Raw genomic sequence first — 19457 nt, forward strand, 5'->3', positions numbered from 1 at the left:
TTTTTCTGCAGAACCATTTCTTCCAACTCAGGGATTTTTCCCAATTCTTAAATAACCAAGTACAAAAATAATCCAGGTTTGAAGCATCTACAGTTTGGTGTAGTGGTTAAGTGTGTGGACTCTTATCTGGGAGAACCGGGTTTGATTCCCCACTCCTCCACTTGCACCTGCTAGCATGGCCTTGGGTCAGCCATAGCTCTGGCAGAGGTTGTCCTTGAAAGGGCAGCTGCTGTGAGAGCCCTCTCCAGCCCCACCCACCTCACAGGGTGTCTGTTGTGGGGGAGGAAGGGAAAGGAGATTGTGAGCCGCTCTGAGACTCTTCGGAGTGGAGGGCGGGATATAAATCCAATATCTTCTTCAATACATGAGAACATGAGAAGGGCTCAGCTGGATCAGACTGGTGGATCCATCTAATCCAGCATTCTGTTTCTCACAGAGGCCAACCGGCAGCCCCGGGGAGCCAGCAAGCAAGGCATAGAGGCCATGGCCTTCACGATGTTGCCTCCTAGCACTGGCACTCAGAGGTTTACGGCCTCTGTATCTAGCGATTCTTGCCTTTGAGGGAGCCCCCCTCCACGAATCTGTCTCATCCCCTTTTACAACCATCTGCACTAGCGGCGTAGGGAAATGTATGTGAAAGCTTTGATACTGCTGATGGATGCAGAATCTGCAGTCTTGCCTGTTTGCCCTTGACAGGCATCAGCTCTGCAGTAGAATGGAGAAGAGCATCATATCATTGATTAACGTTCTACTAAGCTATGCATAAAGCTCTGGTTAACTGTCAGCAAGAGCCGTTCTCAGCACCGATGAAAGAACGTAAAATTGTGTTTAAGGGGAGATAGGAAATCTAGATGGTTTCTTTTCAACGTTCATCTTCATTCTTTCCCCCCCCCCCCTTTCAATTCCCACCCCAGCCTTTAACAGCCCGTGATTTTGAGGCTGAAACTGCCATGGGTTTGATCCAAGGCCATGCCTACTCGGTGACGGCCATCCGGAAGGTGAGCCTTGGAGAGCGGCTGCTGACCTGCTCCAAATCGGAGAAGCTCTTCATGATCCGGCTGAGGAATCCCTGGGGGAAGAAGGAGTGGAACGGCGCGTGGAGTGATGAGTAAGCAACGTGTCCTTGGGGGTCTCGAGGGATTCGCTTGTCATATCCAGTTTCAGGCTGTTAGGTGGGGGCAATAAAAAGCCTGGCTGTCAAAAATGGAAACCTTCTGAGGATGAAGAGAGAGGCCCGGTCAGAACATTCAAGCGAATGAGGTAGAATAACGTTTGAGTCCAGTGGCCCCTTTCAGACCAACCAAGTTTAATTCTGGGTATCAGCTTGCAAAATATAGGGCTGCCAGTCCCCGGTTGGGACCTCTCTCTGTGTAGAAATTCCAAAGCAACTAGACCAATATATGTCAACACGCTATATTCAGTATAAATTCAAAATTCAATATAGTGTGTCCATACAAATAATGAGAAATCTTACAAAAACATCATCATCCACAACAAGCCACTTTCATTCCTACTGACTCTTTATGGCGAACAACGTTCTCAATAATTGATGGTCTTGGCTGAAGTCCGATGCTCATAAAAACCGGTCCTTAATTCGTTTCGAGGCTTGAAGCTCTTCTTCCAGGGACCATCTGTTGTCTGTGTACTGTACGGTAGGTGAGTGGTGTCAAGGTACACCTTCCAATATTCTGTATGTCTCAATTCATTTTGCCTTTTTCATGCATTCATAATGCATTATGCTGAAATATCTCTACTAATTTCATTCACATCTGTTCTCCAAATTGCTCCTATTGGGCAATGTCCTATTGGGCACTCCATTATTCCTTCATTCTCTTAAACATCTGACGTTTATTCTATGTGGCCCTTATGTTAAGCAGGTTTGGCCGCCCCTGGTTTATATCCTACCTTTCTCCCGAGTGGAGACCCAGAGTAGCTTACATTGTGTTGCTGGCATCTGTTTTGTCCTCACAACAACCCTGTGAGGTAGGTGAGGCTGAGAGTGTGTGACCGGCCCAAGGTCACCCAGCCGTCCAGAGGAACTGGTTGGCCACTGTGTGAGACAGGAGGCTGGATTAGATGGACCACTGGTCTGATCCAGCAGGACTCTTCTTAGGTTCTTATGCTTCCCTGGCAGAGTGGGGATTCGAACCCTGCGTTTCTTGATCACAGTCCAACACTCCAACCCCTTAGGCATGAATGTATCCACTTTGTCCCAGTGCAACCCTCTAACCACTCATACTGAAATTTTAAAATGTCTGTCCCATAAGCTGTGCTTGCTTCCTTCTTGTCCTGCTCCATGCATCCCGTGGGACCACCCACCAACTCCCCCGGGGAGTACATTTGCACTAGGGTTGCCAAGTCCTCTTCATCCCCCAGCGGGGGACAGCTGTGCATGTGCTATGCGCCGCGCGACGAACCCAGAAGTGACGTCATCAAAATGGTGGTGCCCATGCGAGGCCGCTCTAAATGTTTCCAGAAAAACTCTATGGTTTTCCTGGATGCTCTAGCAATTTGGGAGGTAACTCTATGGCATCTATTGTACCATAGAGTTTCACCTCCTGAATGGCTAGAGCATCTGGGAAAACCATAGAGTTTCCTGGAAACGCCTAGAGCGGCCCCGCACGGGCACTGCCATTTTGATGATGTCACTTCCAGGTGACGTCATCGCGCCAGCGATGCGCGAGGAGGTTCAACCCGCCAGCCCAATGTGGGCCGGCGGGTTGAGAACCTCCCTGGCAGGAGATTCCCCGCCTGGATTGGGGGGCTTAGCAGCCCTAATTTACACGTATTTGTTTATTTCTAGCCTATTTTCAGTGTCTCCAGACCAGCTCATGCCATGTATGAAAATGCAACAGATTCTGTTTTGCAAAATTACATGGAAATTTAATAATAATAATAATAATAATAATAATAATAATAATAATAATAATAATAATAATAATATTTTATTTTATTTTTATATCCCGCCCTCCCCGCCAGGCGGGCTCAGGGCGGCTAACAGACATGGGAGTCCCATGATTACATTAAATAGTATAACAGACATGGGAGTCCCATGATTCACATAAAACATAGCAATACAAATAAGTTATTTAAAATACATAAAACATATAAAAAGGTGCTAAAATGATATAGTCTTGATGTATATGAGATGGCTAAATATCTGTTCATTCGTTAGTCAGGTTCTATCTCAAATACCACAAGATGTCTCAAATGCCAACTGAAAAAGAAATGTTTTGCAAGCCCTGCGGAATTGGTTCAGGTCCCGCAGGGCTCGCACCATCTCTGGTAGATCATTCCACCAACGAGGGGCTATCACCGAGAAGGCCTGCTCCCTAGTGGCCTTCAGCCTAACTTCTTTAGGCCCAGGGATTGTTAATAAATTCTGGGAACCAGACCTCAGTGCTCTCCGGGGTACATATGGGGAGAGGCGGTCCTTTAGGTAGGCAGGTCCTCGGCCATATAGGGCTTTAAAGGTGATAACCAGCACCTTATAGCGAACACGGTAGACAACCGGCAGCCAGTGCAGATTGCGCAGCCCAGGCCGTGCAGGCTCCCACCGTGGTAGTCCCTCCAACAGCCTGGCCGCCGCGTTCTGGACTACCTGGAGTCTCCGTGTTCGGTACAAGGGCAGCCCCATGTAGAGGGCATTGCAGTAGTCTAATCTCGAAGTGACCGTTGCGTGGATCACAGTTGCTAGGTCGACGCGCTCCAGGAAGGGAGCCAACTGCCTCGCCCTCTTAAGATGGAAGAAGGCGGATCTAGCAGTGGCAGCCACTTGGGCCTCCATTGATAGGGAGGACTCCAGTAGCACTCCCAGGCTCTTGACTTTGCGCACCGGTACCAGTGGCGCACCGTCAAAGGCCGGTAAAGTAATCTCCCCTCCCGGTCCGCCACGGCCCACGCAAAGGACCTCAGTCTTCGCCGGATTCAACTTCAGCCCGCTCAGCCTGAGCCAGTCAGCCACGGCTTGTAGTGCCCGGTCCAAATTTGCTGGGGCATCACCAGCCCGGTCTCCCATCAATAGATAGAGCTGAGTGTCATCTGCATATTGATGGCAACCCAGCCCATACCTCCGTGCAATCTGGGCAAGGGGGCACATAAAGATGTTAAACAGCATCGGGGAGAGAACTGCTCCCTGAGGCACTCCGCAATGAAGTGGGTACCTCTGAGACAGTTCCCCCCCAATTGCCACCCTTTGTCCCCAACCCTCAAGAAAGGAGGAGAGCCACTGTAAGGCTAGCCCCCGAATTCCTGCGTCGGCGAGGCGGCGGGTCAGCAGCCGGTGGTCGACCATATCGAACGCCGCCGATAGGTCTAACAGCAGCAATACTGCCGAGCCGCCTCGATCCAGTTGCCGTCGGAGGTCATCCATGAGGGCGACCAGGACTGTTTCTGTCCCATGGCCCGGGCGGAAGCCGGACTGGCATGGGTCTAGGACGGAAGCGTCCTCCAGAAATTCCTGTAACTGCGCTGCCACGGCCCTCTCGATAATTTTGCCTAAAAAGGGCAAATTTGAGATCGGCCGGTAGTGTGCCAATTCGGCCGGGTCTGATGATGGTTTTTTCAGGAGAGGGCGGACCAACGCCTCTTTCAGAGGTGTTGGGAAAACACCTTCTGAAAGGGATCGATTAATAATATCCCGTATAGGATATCTTAGTTCCTCCTGGCAGGCCTTAATTAGCCAGGAGGGGCAAGGGTCCAGATCGCAAGTCGTGGAATGCGCAGTGGCAAGAATTCTGTCGACTTCCTCCAAGCTGAGCGGGTCGAAGCAATCCAGAGTTGAATCAGAAGACACGCATTGGGCTTCGAGTCCACTTACTGCCTCCAAATTGGCGGGGCAGTCCTGGCGGAGCGATTGGACCTTATCCGCAAAGAATTTCGCAAAAGCCTCACAGCCAATTTCCAATTCCTTAGCTTTAGAATTGCCTTGAGGCAATGTAGTCAAATTCCGAATTATTCTAAATAATTGGGCTGGGCGCGAATTTGCGGATGCAATCCTAGCCGCAAAGTATGTTTTCTTTGCGGCCTTGATTGCCATCTCATAGGACTTCATAAACTTCCTATAAGATGTTCTAGTCGCCTCGTCACGAGTGCGTCGCCATTGCCTCTCTAGCCGTCTAAGGCCTTGTTTCAGCTGGCGTAATTCCGGGGTGTACCACGGAGCCAGCTTAATCCGAGGTCTCAGAGGGCGCCGAGGTGCGATCTCCTCGATGGCCCTAGAGAGCCGGCTATTCCAGGTCTCAATCAGGCCATCAAGGGAGTCGCCAGAGGGCCAGGAGTCCCGCAGAGCCATCTGGAACCGTTCCGGGTCCATTTGGCTCCGCGGGCGAGCCATAATCGGCTCCTCGCCTAAACAGGTTCGGGGGGGCATATTTACGCGGGCCTTAAGGGCGAAGTGATCCGACCATGGCACTACCTCTATGGTTATATCGCTCACTACAATCCCGGCCGCAAAGATCAGGTCTAACATGTGTCCGGCCTGGTGGGTGGGGGTTGCAACAAATTGAGAGAGTCCCAGTGTCGCCATGGAAGACACTAGGTCCGTCGCCTGACTGGAGGACGGGTCATCGGCATGGACGTTGAAGTCACCCAGGATTATCAGCCTTGGGTGCTCCAGCGCCCAGCCTGTCGCCGCCTCTTGCAGGGACGGTAAGGCGTTGGCCGGTGCATTAGGCGTACGGTACACCAGCCAAATCGCCAACCCCTCTTCATCCCCCCACGCCAGCCCGGCACATTCAATGCCCTCAATCTTTGGGGCCGGGAGCGCCCTAAAGGAGTAAGCCTCCCGTGCAAATAATGCCACTCCTCCCCCCCGCCCGCTAGTCTTTAAAACTGAAAACCATAAAATAAATAGACTTGTAGGAAGAGGTGTGGGTGGAATGGGTTGAAAACAATTTGTAGACAGGAAGTCCAGAAAGGAAAACTCATGCAGCAAACAAAAGTAGAGTTGCCAGCTCCAGGTAGGGAAATTCTTGATTTGGGGAGACAAAGCCTGGGGAGATTTTTTTTTTTGGGGGGGGGGGCTCAGCAGGGTACAATGCCATAAAGTCCACCCTCCCAAGCAGCCATTTTCTCCAGGGGAACTGATCTCTGAAGACTGGAGATCAGTTGTAATTCCAGGAGATATCCAGGACCGCCTGGAGGTTGGCACATCTGTGTTCAAGCAAGGCTGGCAATTGTATTTTTAAAGATAGGTGTTTTGTCCCAAGTGTTCTAAGCACATGGATCCTATCAGATTTACCTGGAATCATAGAGTTGGAAGGGACCTCCAGGGTCATCTAGTCCAACCCCCTGCACAATGCAGGAAACTCACAAATACCTCTCCCTAAATTTACAGGTTCCTCATTGCTGTCAGATGGCCAACCAGCCTCTGTTTAAAAACCTCCAAGGAAGGAGAGGAAGCCTGTTCCACTGAGTAACTGCTCTAATGGTCAGGAGCCGGAAACTCTTTTCATTTAATTTCAACTCATCGGTTCTGGGCCTACCTTCTGGGGCCACAGAAAACAATTCCACACCATCCTCTATGACAGCCCTTCAAGTACTTGAAGATGGTGATCCCATCACCTCTCAGCCACCTCCTCTCCAGGCTAAACATCCCCAGCTCCTTCAACCTTTCCTCATAGGACTTGGTCTCCAGACCCCTCACCATCTTCATTCCAGCTTGTCTATATTCTTCTTAAAATGTGGTGCCCAAAACTGAACACAATAGTCCAGGTGAGGTCTTACCAGAGCAGAGTAAAGCGATACCATCACATCACGTGATCTGGACACTATACTTCTGTTCATACAGCCCAAAATTGCATTTGCCTTTTTAGCCACTGCATCGCACTGTTGACTCATGTTCAGCGTATGGTCCACTAAGACCTCTAGATCCCTTTTGCACATACTGCTGCTAAGACAAGTCTCCCCCATTCTATAACCATTTAGGTAGAATTTTTCCTACCTAAATGCAGAACTTTGCATTTATACCTTTCAGTAATCTCAGTCTCAAGGTTCTTCTTATTCTGCCCTCACTTCCTGAGTTTGCCCCAAATGAGGAAAGCCCTGAAGCGAAAAGCGGTATGTGGTCTCCATTTGTTCAAAGCTTACTGCTTCCTTAAGACAAAACAGCCATTAACTTCCACTTAGATTTAATCGAGTGTTGAAATGGAGCCTCTCAAATGACCAAAGTAATGACAGTAGGACTTAAGCAAATGTTTCCCAACTCGCCACCCATGTAATAACAGGGACAACATTTTGGAAGAGTTTGTTAAAGGCGCTTAATAGGGTTGCCAAGTCCAATTCAGGAAATATCTGGGGACTTTGGGGGTGGAGCCAGGAGACTTTGGGAGTGGAGCCAGGCGATATTGGGGCGGAGCCAGGAGCAAGGGTGTGACAAGCATAATTGAACTCCAAGGGAGTTCTGGCTATCACATTTAAAGGGACAGCACACCTTTTTAAATGTCTTCCTTCCATAGGAAATAATGAAGGATAGGGGCACCTTCTTTTGGGGCTCATACAATTGGACCCCCTGGACCAATCATTTTGAAACTTGGGGGGTACTTTGGGGAGAGGCACTAGATACTATACTGAAAAATTGGTGCCTCTACCTCAAACAACAGCTCCCCCAGAGCCCCTGAAACCTCCTGATTCCCCATTCCCAATTCCCCATTATACCCTATGAGAATCGATCTCCACATAGGGAATAATGAAGTGCTCAGCAGACGTTCCCCCCCCCTTCCGTTTCTGGCGACTCTGAAGCGAGGGATTGGCCTCTCTACTCACAAGTTGCAACCAACTTCTTCCAAGTAACACAGACAACCCATCCCAAGAGGAAGCCTTTCCAATTGGAGACTGGAGCCTCTGGAGGGGGAAAGTCACATGGTAGCTTTGGGGGCGGGGCTTCCCCCTGCCAGCCAGCTGACTGGGGGTGGGAAGGAGCCTTGGAAAGTGAAAGAACCCCTGCTGGGACCTGGGGATTGGCAAGCCTAGCACTTAACTGCAGCTGACTCTGTGTTATAGGCGGCACTCTGTGTATGCCTCTGAAGCTCTTACTCCAGAGAAACAGAATTAGGGATCAGACCGAAAATGGAAGAAAAGTTAACATAAGAACATAAGAGAAGCCATGTTGGATCAGGCCAATGGCCCATCCAGTCCAACACTCTGTGTCACACAGTGGCCAATATATATATACACGCTGTGATTAATAGCCACTGATGGACCTCTACTCCATATTTTTATCCAATCCCCTCTTGAAGCTGGCTATGCTTGTAGCCGCCACCACCTTCTGTGGCAGTGAATTCCACGGGTTAATCAGCCTTTGGGTGAAGAAGTACTTCCTTTTATCCGTTTTAACCTGACTGTTCAGCAATTTCATCGAATGCCCACGAGTTCTTGTATTGTGAGAAAGGGAGAAAAGTACTTCTCCCTCTACCCTCTCCATCCCATGCATAATCTTGTAAACCTCTATCATGTCACCCCACAGTCGACGTTTCTCCAAGCTAAAGAGCCCCAAGCGTTTTAACCTTTCTTCATAGGGAAAGTGTTCCAAACCTTTAATCATTCTAGTTGCTAGAGTTCAACTCTGTTTTGGCCACTTGTACCTTTTGATGTTCAAATCACGGATTGAGCTGGTGTGGTAGGTTACTAACATATGGAACTGTGAAAAACTGACGCTCTGGATCTCAGCCTTGTCATGATTGGAGCTTAGAGAAAGCCTGGAAGGCGAAAACGGGTTCTGAATTTCCGGATACCTCATTTAGCTCTTCTGCAGTAAAAATAGAAACTTCCTGCACATTTAAGAATCTATATTGACCAGCCGACGTTCGCCCGTTCCCCTTGGCGTTTTTAAGGCGGTCCTTCGTTCTATTTGCTTCAGGGGAGACTGAACTCGCACCTTCTATGAAATTGTCTTAAGAAAAAGGAAATTGCCTCTGTGGACTTTTAAATATATATATATATATGATTAGGCGTTTGGCTCTTCTCCTGCTGATGTTTCGTTTGCTATAAATATATATTTGATAAGGTTAGTTATATTTTTGTTAGAGTAACTTTATTTGTGTTTGCTTTCAGAAGCGCAATTGAGGCTAATTTATACACGGAAGCCTTGCTTTGAATCTTTTGCACCCTTATCTGTGTTTCACTTTGGTTGCTTAACCCCCAGGTGGTGGCTGGAGATCTCCTGGGATTAAAATTGATCTCCATTTTGGTTCACCTGGGGAAAATGGGCGCTTTGGAAGATGGACTCTAGGGTTGCCAGGTCTGTGTTGGAAAATACCTGGAGTCTTTGGGGGTGGATCCATCTCCAGCTGGCAGAAATCAGCTCCCCTGGAGAAACTCGCTGCTTGGAAGGGTGGAGTCTATGGCAGTGTACCTGACCAAACCCCGCCCTCTCCTGGATCCACACCCAAATCTCCAGATATTTTCCAACACAGACCTGGCAACCCAGCTCAGTATCTTATAGCTTTGTATGCCCCAAAGGGATATTTAATATAACAAATCACTTGGTTGCCAGGTCAGAGGAGTGGACGAACGTGAGCGATAAAGAAAGAAGGAGGATAGGACTCACTGTTGACAATGATGGAGAGTTCTGGTGAGTATGGTGACAAGTGGAATAGACTCCCTCAGGAGGTGGTGGGTAGGGATGTGCAAAAAAAAAAATCGGAATTACACGGATTCGGAAGTACACGGGGAAAAAAAATTCGGATTCCCCGTGTACTACTGAATACCGTATTCGGAATAGCCGCATATACAGTAATGCGCGGCTATTTCCAAATATACGGCCCTATTATACCCTATGGGCCATTGAAATCAATGGCAAATAGGGTATATTTGAGGCCGCCTGGAGGGGGGGGTTGAGGGAGAGCCCCCAAATTTGCAGAGGACCTGCAGGGGACTCTCCCCTCCAACACCCCCAAGTCCCAAAAAGATTGGGCCAGGGGATCCCATTCCAGGGGCACCCAAAGAGGGTGCCCCTATTCCATCATTATACCTAGAGGCTACTGGGGGGCAGGGGGTTTGAGGGAGAGCCCCCAAATTTGCAGGGGACCTGCAGGGGACTCTCCCCTCCAACCCCCCCAAGTCCCAAAAACATTGGGCCAGGGGATCCCATTCCAGGGGCACCCAAAGAGGGTGGCCCTATTCCATCATTATACCCTATGGGCCATTGAAATCAATGGCAACATAGGGCATAATTAGAGGCTACTGGGGGGTAGGGGGTTTGAGGGAGAGCCCCCAAATTTGCAGGGGACCTGCAGGGGACTCTCCCCTCCAACCCCCCCCCCCAAGTCCCAAAAACATTGGGCCAGGGGGTCCCTGTCTTTGGGCTCCCCAAAAGGCCCATTGCCAACAATGATGGGGAAAGCCCAATTAGCCACTTCCTCCACTACAATTGCTGTGGGAAAAGTGGCTCTGGCAAGAGGGGGGTTTGAGGGAGAGGCCCCAAAACTGCAGGGCAGCTTCAGGGGACTCCCCAGCATGCAACCCCCTGGCCCCAAAAGACAGCACCCATCTGTGGGCACCCCAAAAGGAACACTGCTCCCAATGGTGAGAAAAAACCAATTAGAGCCACTTCCTCACTGCAATTGTCGTGGGAAAAGTGGCTCTGGGGAGCAGGAGGTTTTGAGGAGAGCCCCCCAAACTGCTGTGCAGCTTCAGGGCACTGTCCCACACAAAACCCACAAGGAAAAAAAAATTGGACCGGGGGTCCAATTCCTGGGGCACCCAAAGCCAAACCTAACTTCACACCAGAGAATCTCTATAGGACCCAAATGCTCTACATCCCTCTATCTACTCTATGAACCCCGCAGGCCCCTGGAACCAATGTAAACCCAGTTGCCAACATCACTGCCACACAAAACACAATCTGCTCAAGGTCTGCTCTGCAGACCTGGCTGCAGCAAACCCAGATGCCATCTCTCCAGCCCTGCCCCAAACAACACGGGGAGAGCTGGCCAACAACAAAAAGCCTGCTGTTTCTGGGTCTCTCACCCAGGTGCCAACTTCCCTGCCACAGAACACACAATCTACAGATGCCAGCTCTCCAGCCCTGCCCCAAACAACACGGGGAGAGCTGGCCAACAACAAAAAGCCTGCTGTTTCTGGGTCTCTCACCCAGGTGCCAGCTTCCCTGCCATAGAACACACAATCTACACTCAGATTCCAAAAATCACTCTATAACAACAAGAAAGTGACCCAGCCCACACACACCCTTGCCAACCCCCACACCAACCAGAGGTAATTTTAAAAAAACAAAACCAGCAGAATCACAAAAGGCCAAGCAAACCAACTCAAGTGTTTAAAAAGTGGCCTTTCACCAATAAGAAAAATTAAGCCAAATCAGTCAACAACACCCCCACACACACACACACACCCAAGCCAGGAAAAGTGACAACAGGAAAAAAAGGCCAAGCAAAGCAACTCAAGATTTTAAAAAGTGGCCTTTCACCAATAAGAAAAATTAAGCAAAATCAGTCAACAACACCCCCCCACCACCACCACCCCCAAACCAAGAAAAGTGACAACAGGAAAAAAAGGCCAAGCAAAGCAACTCAAGTTTTTAAAAAGTGGCCTTTTACCAATAAGAAAACTCAGGCCAAATCAGTCAACAACAACACCCCCACCCCTAAAACCAGAAGGAAAAGGGGGACAAAAGTGGCCTTTTAAACAATGAAAATTAGGCCAAACAGGACCCCCCCCCCCAATAACCTGAAGATAAAAGTAACACAGCAGCAACACAACACAGCAGCAACAAATCAAACAATGAAACAGTAAAAAAATCAACTTTTAATAATACAGGAACTCCCCCCCCCCCAAAAAAAAAACCCTTCACTCTAACCCCAAGAAATCCAAGCCACCCAAATCAGGAGAAGTAAAAGGACACTGCACTTTAAAAAGTCCTCTCACTAAATTAAGATATGGGCAAATTAGCAAAAAAAAACCCACCCCAGGCCCCCACCCCCAGCAGAACCTAACCCCAACCCCAAATAGGCTACCCTACCCACCCAGTACTCACCCACCCAAATCTGGACAAGTAAAGGGACTCTAGTCCTTTTACCAACAAAAACTAAAACAAGAACCCCAAAACTGTCTTACCTTGTCTTCTCTGAGTCCAGGGAGATCTGGTAAGGCAGTGAGAGAGCAGCAGGCAGGAGCTGAAGCCAAGGGCCAGCCACCAGCAGCAGCACAATCTCTCTCACCCCAACCCACATACACCAACACAGCAATGGAGGAGTCCAGCAGGAAGACTCCTTAAAAAGGTTCTCTGGCCCTACAGAGAGCAATTTCAAAAAATAGCACTGCTCTCTGATTGGCCAGACAACAGTGCTTACTTGGATACCCAAGTAAGCAAAAGATCAAAAATAACAACAATGTAGCTGATGGCTGGGCCATCAGCTACACAACAGCCCTGCAAAGCATGCATTTGCAATGCATTTTGCAAATGCATGCTTTGGATTGGCTGCTGGGGCTCCTCCTCCCCCTCCCCCCCTCCCTGATCCCAGGGAGGCTGGGAGAGGCGGGAAGAGGCCACTAAAGGCGGGAAAGCAGCTCCTTTGAGGCTGCAGAGAAGCCATTCCCGCCTTTTTCTTTGACAGCTTTGACAGCCGCATACTTCCGAATAGCTATTCGGAAGTATGCGGCGAGCCGTATTCGGCTGCCGCATAATAGGCGGCATTGGCATTCGGCTGCGGCCAATTCCGAATACAGCCAAATCAGTGTTGATTCGGCTGTATATTCGGTTCGGCCGAACCGAATGCACATCCCTAGTGGTGGGCTCTCCTTCCTTGGAGGTTTTTAAGCAGAGGCTAGATGGCCATCTGATAGCAATGAAGATCCTGTGAATTTAAGGATTTGTGAGTTTCCTGCATTGTGCAGGCGGTTGGACTAGATGACCCTGGAGGTCCCTTCCAACTCTGATTCTATGATTCTAAGAGTCACAGGTAAATAGGGTTGGCAGGTTGACTTACCTGTCCAGCGAGGGACTCCAGAAGCTTTCTGGGAGACTGGAAGTGATGTTGGGCATTTTCAGCCTATTTCCAGTTTCAGGCCTACTTCCGGTTTTGGGTCTTCTGATGGGGGCAACACTCAGGTATTTGGGCAAATGAGCAGGGGGATATTTTCTGTGACTCCCCCAAAGCCTGTGGATCCCCCTAAGCGTTTGATGTGCATTCCTGCAGGTTCTTCAAGGCTTTGATCCATTTATTGTTCTAATTTAATGTTTTGACTTTGTGACTTTGCATTAGCTGAAGGCTGGCCCAGTGCTTCAAAGTTTTGCAGAGGAATGATATATTACTATGGATTCCTTTGTAATCTCAGCCTCCCAAGTTTTTGCCTTGAAAAAAAAATAATTTATTTTATTCAATTTATTGGCTGCCGTTCCCTGTGAGCAGGGCCCAAGGCAGCTTACATCAGAAAAATACAATTAAGTAAAAAATAACATCCAAAATGCTAATATCAATTATTTAAGAAGATAGTCCAAGATGGCTGTAAAGTTTCAGTTTCAGTTTCCACTTGCCTTCTGGGGTAAAGGGAATGTAGGGAGGGGGCTGGGAGATGAGTGTGCCAGACCATCACTGTCCTCAACTGGTGGAATATCTCTACCTTGCAAGTCCTATGGAAAGATAGTAAATCCCTTAGGGTGCAATTGTCTTCAGGCAGAGAATTCCACCAAATAGGGAACTCCTGGGGTGCAGCCAGACGTACCATTAGTGGCGACACAGCTCCGTCTCGCTGACGGATTAAATGTGTTCGTTCAGACATCCACATCTGGCAATCGAGCGTCACCTGGGGTCATTCTGACTTGCTGCGGATCAGTGCCGCATTAATTTGACAGCGCAGAAAGTCCGGCCCTTTTTCAAAACAGCGGCACAAAATTGGCTTTTTCCTTTTTGGACAGCTCACGCACGATACTGCCCCTTGGAATGTTTACCGCCCCTCCCACCTTTTTTTTAAAAAAAAGCCCCAGCAGACATGCGCCTTGCCAGATCATCCCGGAATCTGAGGTGACGCTTCTGCTTCTCCAATCAACACAGGATTGGAGGGGGGTGGGGAACGTTATCCCACTCTTCAGAACAGGGGAAAAAAATCTTTTTTTTCAATGTGGAGGATTTCCAGATATCATTGTCACTGCCAGTTTCTAGGAAATTAATTTCTGGCAGTTCCCTGGTTTGAATCCGCAATGTTAATTCCCGAAATTTTCCCCCTTCCCCCCTGCCTCTGAAGCATTGTTTGATTTCCCACCTCCAAACAGTTGGGCACATGTTCAATGGACCCCACCCCCCTCCCTCCCAGAAATCAACATCTGATCACGTATGCTCCAAGAAAAGAGCGTGATAGTTTTAGATGTCTGATCGCTCAACAACAGAATGAGTTGCATTTTTGGATGCTGGTCTGAACAGCCCTGCATCGAATCAATATTGAGCTGTTCAAATTTGAGTGCTACGCACCCGCTTTTAACGTGAGGTGTGGTCGCACCCCTGATGTAGCCAATCAAGTCGAGGACAGCCAGATCTCTCTCAGGCCGGGGACCAAAGTTCCCTCTAAGCTGTGGAGTCTTGTGAGCAAAAATTCTACTTTGTGAGCTACTGGCATTAAAGTTGTGAGCTACTGCATACATTAGTTTAGCTCTGGGGCCATTTTTCCTGAGCTGAGACCAAAATATGAGAGCCGGAGGCTAAAAAATTGTGAGCTGGCTCACACTAACTCAGCTTAGAGGGAACACTGCTGTGGACCACCAGTAAGTTCTTCTTTCTGGTGCTCTTCCAGGGGCACACGGAGAGAGGCGGTCCAGTAACGAATAATGATAATCTTTCTTTGCCTCCATTGGCCAGGATGACCTTTGAAGACTGGTGCAGAAATTTCACTGATGTTGACATCTGTCGGCTTGTGAACACGTCCTTCTTTAGCATCCACAAAACCTGGGACCAGAGGATCATGTGTGGAGCCTGGAGAAAGAATCCGGATCCCCTTTTAAACCGTTCTGGGGGATGTTTAAATAACAGAGCCACTTTCTTGCAAAACCCACAGGTTGGAGAGCATTTATTCTTGCGTTTCCCGTGTTAATGGAAAACAATAAGTGTGTGTTGTGGATGGCTTCTGAAAAAGGTTCTCAATTGCAGGCTGAAAAATTCCTGGAGATTTGGAGTCGGAACCTGGGGAGGGTGGGGCTTGGGGGAGGGTGGGGCTGTTACAGATGTGATGCCGCAGAGCTTTTTTTTGTAGCAGGAACTCTTGCACATTCCTGATGTAGCCAATCAGGAGTCAGGAGGCAAATGGACTAATTTTTTTTTTTTTTACCTTCCTCTATATCCTTCCTGCTAATAATACTGGAACGGGTCCCTATTACGATCACAAAATGGGTTCATTCACAGGCAAAAAAAGAGGTTTTTGCATCCAAATGCACTGCATATATCTGTCTAGACAAATATGACACTCTAAATTAATCAAGGAACTCGCCCCCGCCCCTCCAAAAAACAAACCCTGACAGAGGATATTCCAAGAGGTGCGCAGAGCAGACAGGGAGTCAGTTAAAGGAAACACACTGTGAGGGAATTAGCCTCCTTCATGCCTCTGTCAGCTTCAAAAATCCGGTTTTTGAGGTGCGGTGAGGGATTTGCAAGTAATTTCCCCTTCCCACAGTTCCCTGCGGGCCTTCAGTTTCTAGCTGTTTACTTCAGTGTTTCAGCAGAATTGTCTCAATCTTGGCATCGTGCTTCATTTGCAGCTGCGCATTTTGTCATTTCTATGGGGACTATTATGCTTATGTGGCTCTATGGAACCCTCTGGCTTATGTGGCTTTCTTTCAGAGCCATAAGCCACATGGGGGCGTGAAGGGGCCAGGCCCCGGTGGATATCCAGAGTCGCCTCACTGAATGCTAAGTTTGCATGAGGGTTGCCACAGGGGAGGGGAGGGCTGCCAGGTCCAGGTGGGGAAACCCCTAGAGATTTGCATGTGGAGCCTGAGGAGGACAGGGACCAGGGTTGCCAACCTCCAGGAGGCACCTGGTGATCGCCTGCTTTTATAGTTGATCACCAAACAGCCAAGATTACTCCCTCTGGAGAAAATGGCTGCTTTGGAGGATGGATTCTGTGGCAGTTTGCCCTGTTGAGGCCCCTCTCAAAGCCCCGCCCTCTCTAGACTCTGTCTCCTAAATATCCAGATATTTCCCAACCCAATGCTGGTAAACCTAACAAGGACCGCAGTAACCTACGATGCCACAGAGCCCCCCCTCCAAAGCAGCCATTCCCTCCAGGGGAACTGATCTCTGCAGTCTGGATAGGAGCTGGAATTCCAGAGACCCTCAGGTCCCACCTGGAGGCTGGCATCCTTAGTTTGCATTTAATTGCCTTTCCAATTCTACACAACTGCTAGATTAATCTGGTACTTGCTCTCAGCTGCTAGGACATTGTATGCGCAGCTGTGGGAACAAGGAAAAATACCAGAGAAATGGGATTGGATTGTGAAGGTTTTATCGTGGAGTGAGATGGACAAATTAACTAAAACTTTGAGAGACTATGATTTGGATATATTCCAAAAGGAGTGGAAGAAATTTAAAGGATATATCGAGAAAGAGTGGAATGTAAAAAGACATTGGGCAATTGTTTAGTATTAATGAGAAAAGAAAAGTATTGAACTTTGATAGGTTAGGTACCTTTATATTAGAATTTAAATTTATAACTTTGGGGAAGTCAAATATTGGAGGGAGGGGGGGGCTGAAATATCATATGGGTTAGTATAGAAAAGAGACAATCAAATATTGTAACCATATGTTATTAATAAATTGTTAAAACACAATTCTACACAACTGCTTAGTAAGATGCCAGCCTGCACTGTTACAGCCAGTAAGTACAATGACAATGGAAATAATTGACAAGTGTTAAGGCATATATTTATAAATCGTACAAAGCTGAATGGGATTAATTTCAATGCAAGGAAATATGTCCAGCTACTACTGTAAGGTACTACAACAAAGGTTTGGCTGTTATGCATTATTTCTAGCCTCCCCCTCAAGTAATTCTCAGAATCTTGCTACAAAATTTGGGCCTTGCAGGGCTTGTATTCATTGTAACAAGCTACGAAGTCCTTTGGCCATTCTCCATTTGTGCCGTCCTGGGGTCCCCAACCTTTTTGAGCACCTGTGGGCACCTTTGGAATTCTGACAGCGCATGGTAGGCACAGCCACAAAATCAGGGTTTCCGTGTCCTTCCTGGCATCTGGTGGGGATGGCGGGACTTACCAGGAGCAGGAGGGAGGCCCTGGTGATGTGGTAACAAGAGATCCAACATGTGCTATAAGTGATATTGTCATGTTGTGATGTCACAGCAGCACTGGCATTTGGGTAAAAACTCTATGGTTAAAATGGCTTCAGCCTAGGGTTGCCAATCCCCAGGTGGGGGCAGGGGATCCCCCGGTTTGGAGGCCTTCCCCCCACTTCAGGGTCGTCAGAAAGCGGGGGGAGGGGAGGGAAATGTCTGCTGGGAGCTCCATTATTCCCTATGGAGATTTATTCCCATAGAAAATCATGAAGAATTGATCCACGGGTATCTGGGGCTCTGGGGGGGGTGTTTTTTGGGGTAGAGGCACCAAATTTTCAATATAGCATCGAGTGCCTCTCCCCAAAATACCTCCTAAGTTTCAAAAAGATTGGACCAGGGGGTCCAATTCTATGAGCCCCAAAAGAAGGTGCCCCTATCCTTCATTATTTCCTATGGAAGGAAGGAATTGAAAAGGTGTGCTGACCCTTTAAATGTGATGGCCAGAACTCCCTTTGGAGTTCAATGATGCTTGTCACAGCCTTGCTCCTGGCTCCACCCCAAAGTCTCCTGGCTCCACCCCCAAAGTCCCCAGATATTTCTTGAATTGGACTTGGCAACCCTACTTCAGCCATCGAGTTTTTGCCCAAGTACCAAAGCACCACTGCGACATCACCACATTGCTACATTGCCAGCGACATAGACTGGGCCTCCCTCCTGCTCCCGGCCAGTCCCCCTGCCAGCCAGCTGATCAGCAGTAGGGGGCAGGGCCTGGTGGAAGGAGATCCCTGGCCTACACAAAATGGCTGCCGCAGGAAGCAGACCCAGACACAAAATGGCTGCTGCAGCTTACTTTCAGTTACACAATGAAGATCCTTGTGCAGTGGTGGCAGTAGGATTGCCAAGTCCCAGAGTGGGGGAAATTTGTGCGTGCTTTGTGCACAGGCGGAGCAATGACGTCACCCAGAAATGATGTCGTCAAAATGGCGGTGCTCGTGTGGGCCTGCTGTAAGCATTACCAGGAAAACGCTACAGTTTTCCCAGATGCTTTAGCCATTTGGGAGGTAATAACTCTATGGTACGTATTGTAACTACAGAGTTTTTCCACTCCCAAATGGCTAGAGTGTCTGGGAAAACCACAGAGTTTTCCCAGAAATGCCTAGAGCGGTCCTGCATGGGCACCGCCTTTTTGATGACATCACTTCTGATGTAGGGGGAGGTCCCCCCCGCCTGCCCAATGTGGGCTGCTGGGTTGGGAACCTCCCGGGCAAGGGAACCCCCGCCGGGGCCAGGGGCTTGGCAGCCCTAGATGGCAGCTGTTGCCAAAGCAGCATATTCAAAAATCTGCACAGCCAGTCACAACTCCAGTGGCCAGTCAGAAGCTTTGCTGGGCAAAAAGCCCCACCTGACCCTGCCCGCTTTCTAAGAACACTTGTCAGGCACCAGGGAAAATGCTGCCCTGGTGTTAGGCTTCCCAATCCCCAGGTCCCAGAGGGGGATCCCCCAGTTTTACAGGCTTCCCCCCTCCCCCAGCCATCTGGCCGGCGGGGGAAGCCCCGCCCCCAGAGCCATCATGCACCTCCGTGAACAGATTCCCATAGGGAATGATGGGGAATTGAACCGCGGGTATTGGGGGCTCTGGGGGGGCTGTTTTTTGAGATAGAGGCACCAAATTTTCAGTATAGCATCTAGTGCCTCTCCCCAAAATACTTACCAAGTTTCAAAAATATTGGACCAGGGGGTCCAATTCTCTGAGCCCCAAAAGAAGGTGCCCCTATCCTTCATTATTTCCTATGGAAGGAAGGCATTTAAAAATTTGTGCAGTCCCTTTAGATGTGATGGCCAGAACTCCCTTGGAGTTCAGTTATGCTTGTCACACCCTTGTTCCTGGCTCCGCCCCCAATGTCTCCTGGCTCCACCCCCAAAGTCCCCAGATATTTCTTAAATTGGACTTGGCAACCCTACCTGGTGTAGATGGCAAACATCAGAGACCAGGTGAGTTCAGCCCCTGTCCTCCTTCTCCCCTTCCCTTTAGTACATCTTTGACGTGACGAAGGCAGAGGACAAAGTGCTGGTCTCCCTGCAGCAGAAGGACCAGCGCAGTCACAAGAAAGAAGGGAAAGGGGAGAACTTCGTCGTCGGCTTTGAGATCCTCAAGGTGGGTGGTCACGTCGCTCGCTGAGCTCACTGAAGACAGCCTCAGTCAGCTCCATGCAAGGGCTCGTTTG

The 19457-nt window shown here is 48.9% G+C and overlaps 1 protein-coding gene across 1 annotated transcript in view; it reads left to right on the top strand.

Annotated features, from left to right (window-relative positions):
• The window catches only part of CAPN6 (calpain 6), a 130049-nt gene that overhangs the window by 77591 nt on the left and 33001 nt on the right, over positions 1 to 19457 (top strand). The window contains exons 6-9 of the mRNA XM_060249791.1: positions 915 to 1108; positions 9494 to 9571; positions 14808 to 15003; positions 19265 to 19387. Of these exons, the coding sequence (XP_060105774.1) occupies positions 915 to 1108; positions 9494 to 9571; positions 14808 to 15003; positions 19265 to 19387 (591 nt within the window). The remainder of the gene's footprint in view (positions 1 to 914; positions 1109 to 9493; positions 9572 to 14807; positions 15004 to 19264; positions 19388 to 19457) is intronic.

This window comes from Heteronotia binoei, chromosome 11 (genome assembly GCF_032191835.1).
Source record: "Heteronotia binoei isolate CCM8104 ecotype False Entrance Well chromosome 11, APGP_CSIRO_Hbin_v1, whole genome shotgun sequence".
NCBI classification, from domain to species: Eukaryota; Metazoa; Chordata; class Lepidosauria; order Squamata; family Gekkonidae; genus Heteronotia; species Heteronotia binoei.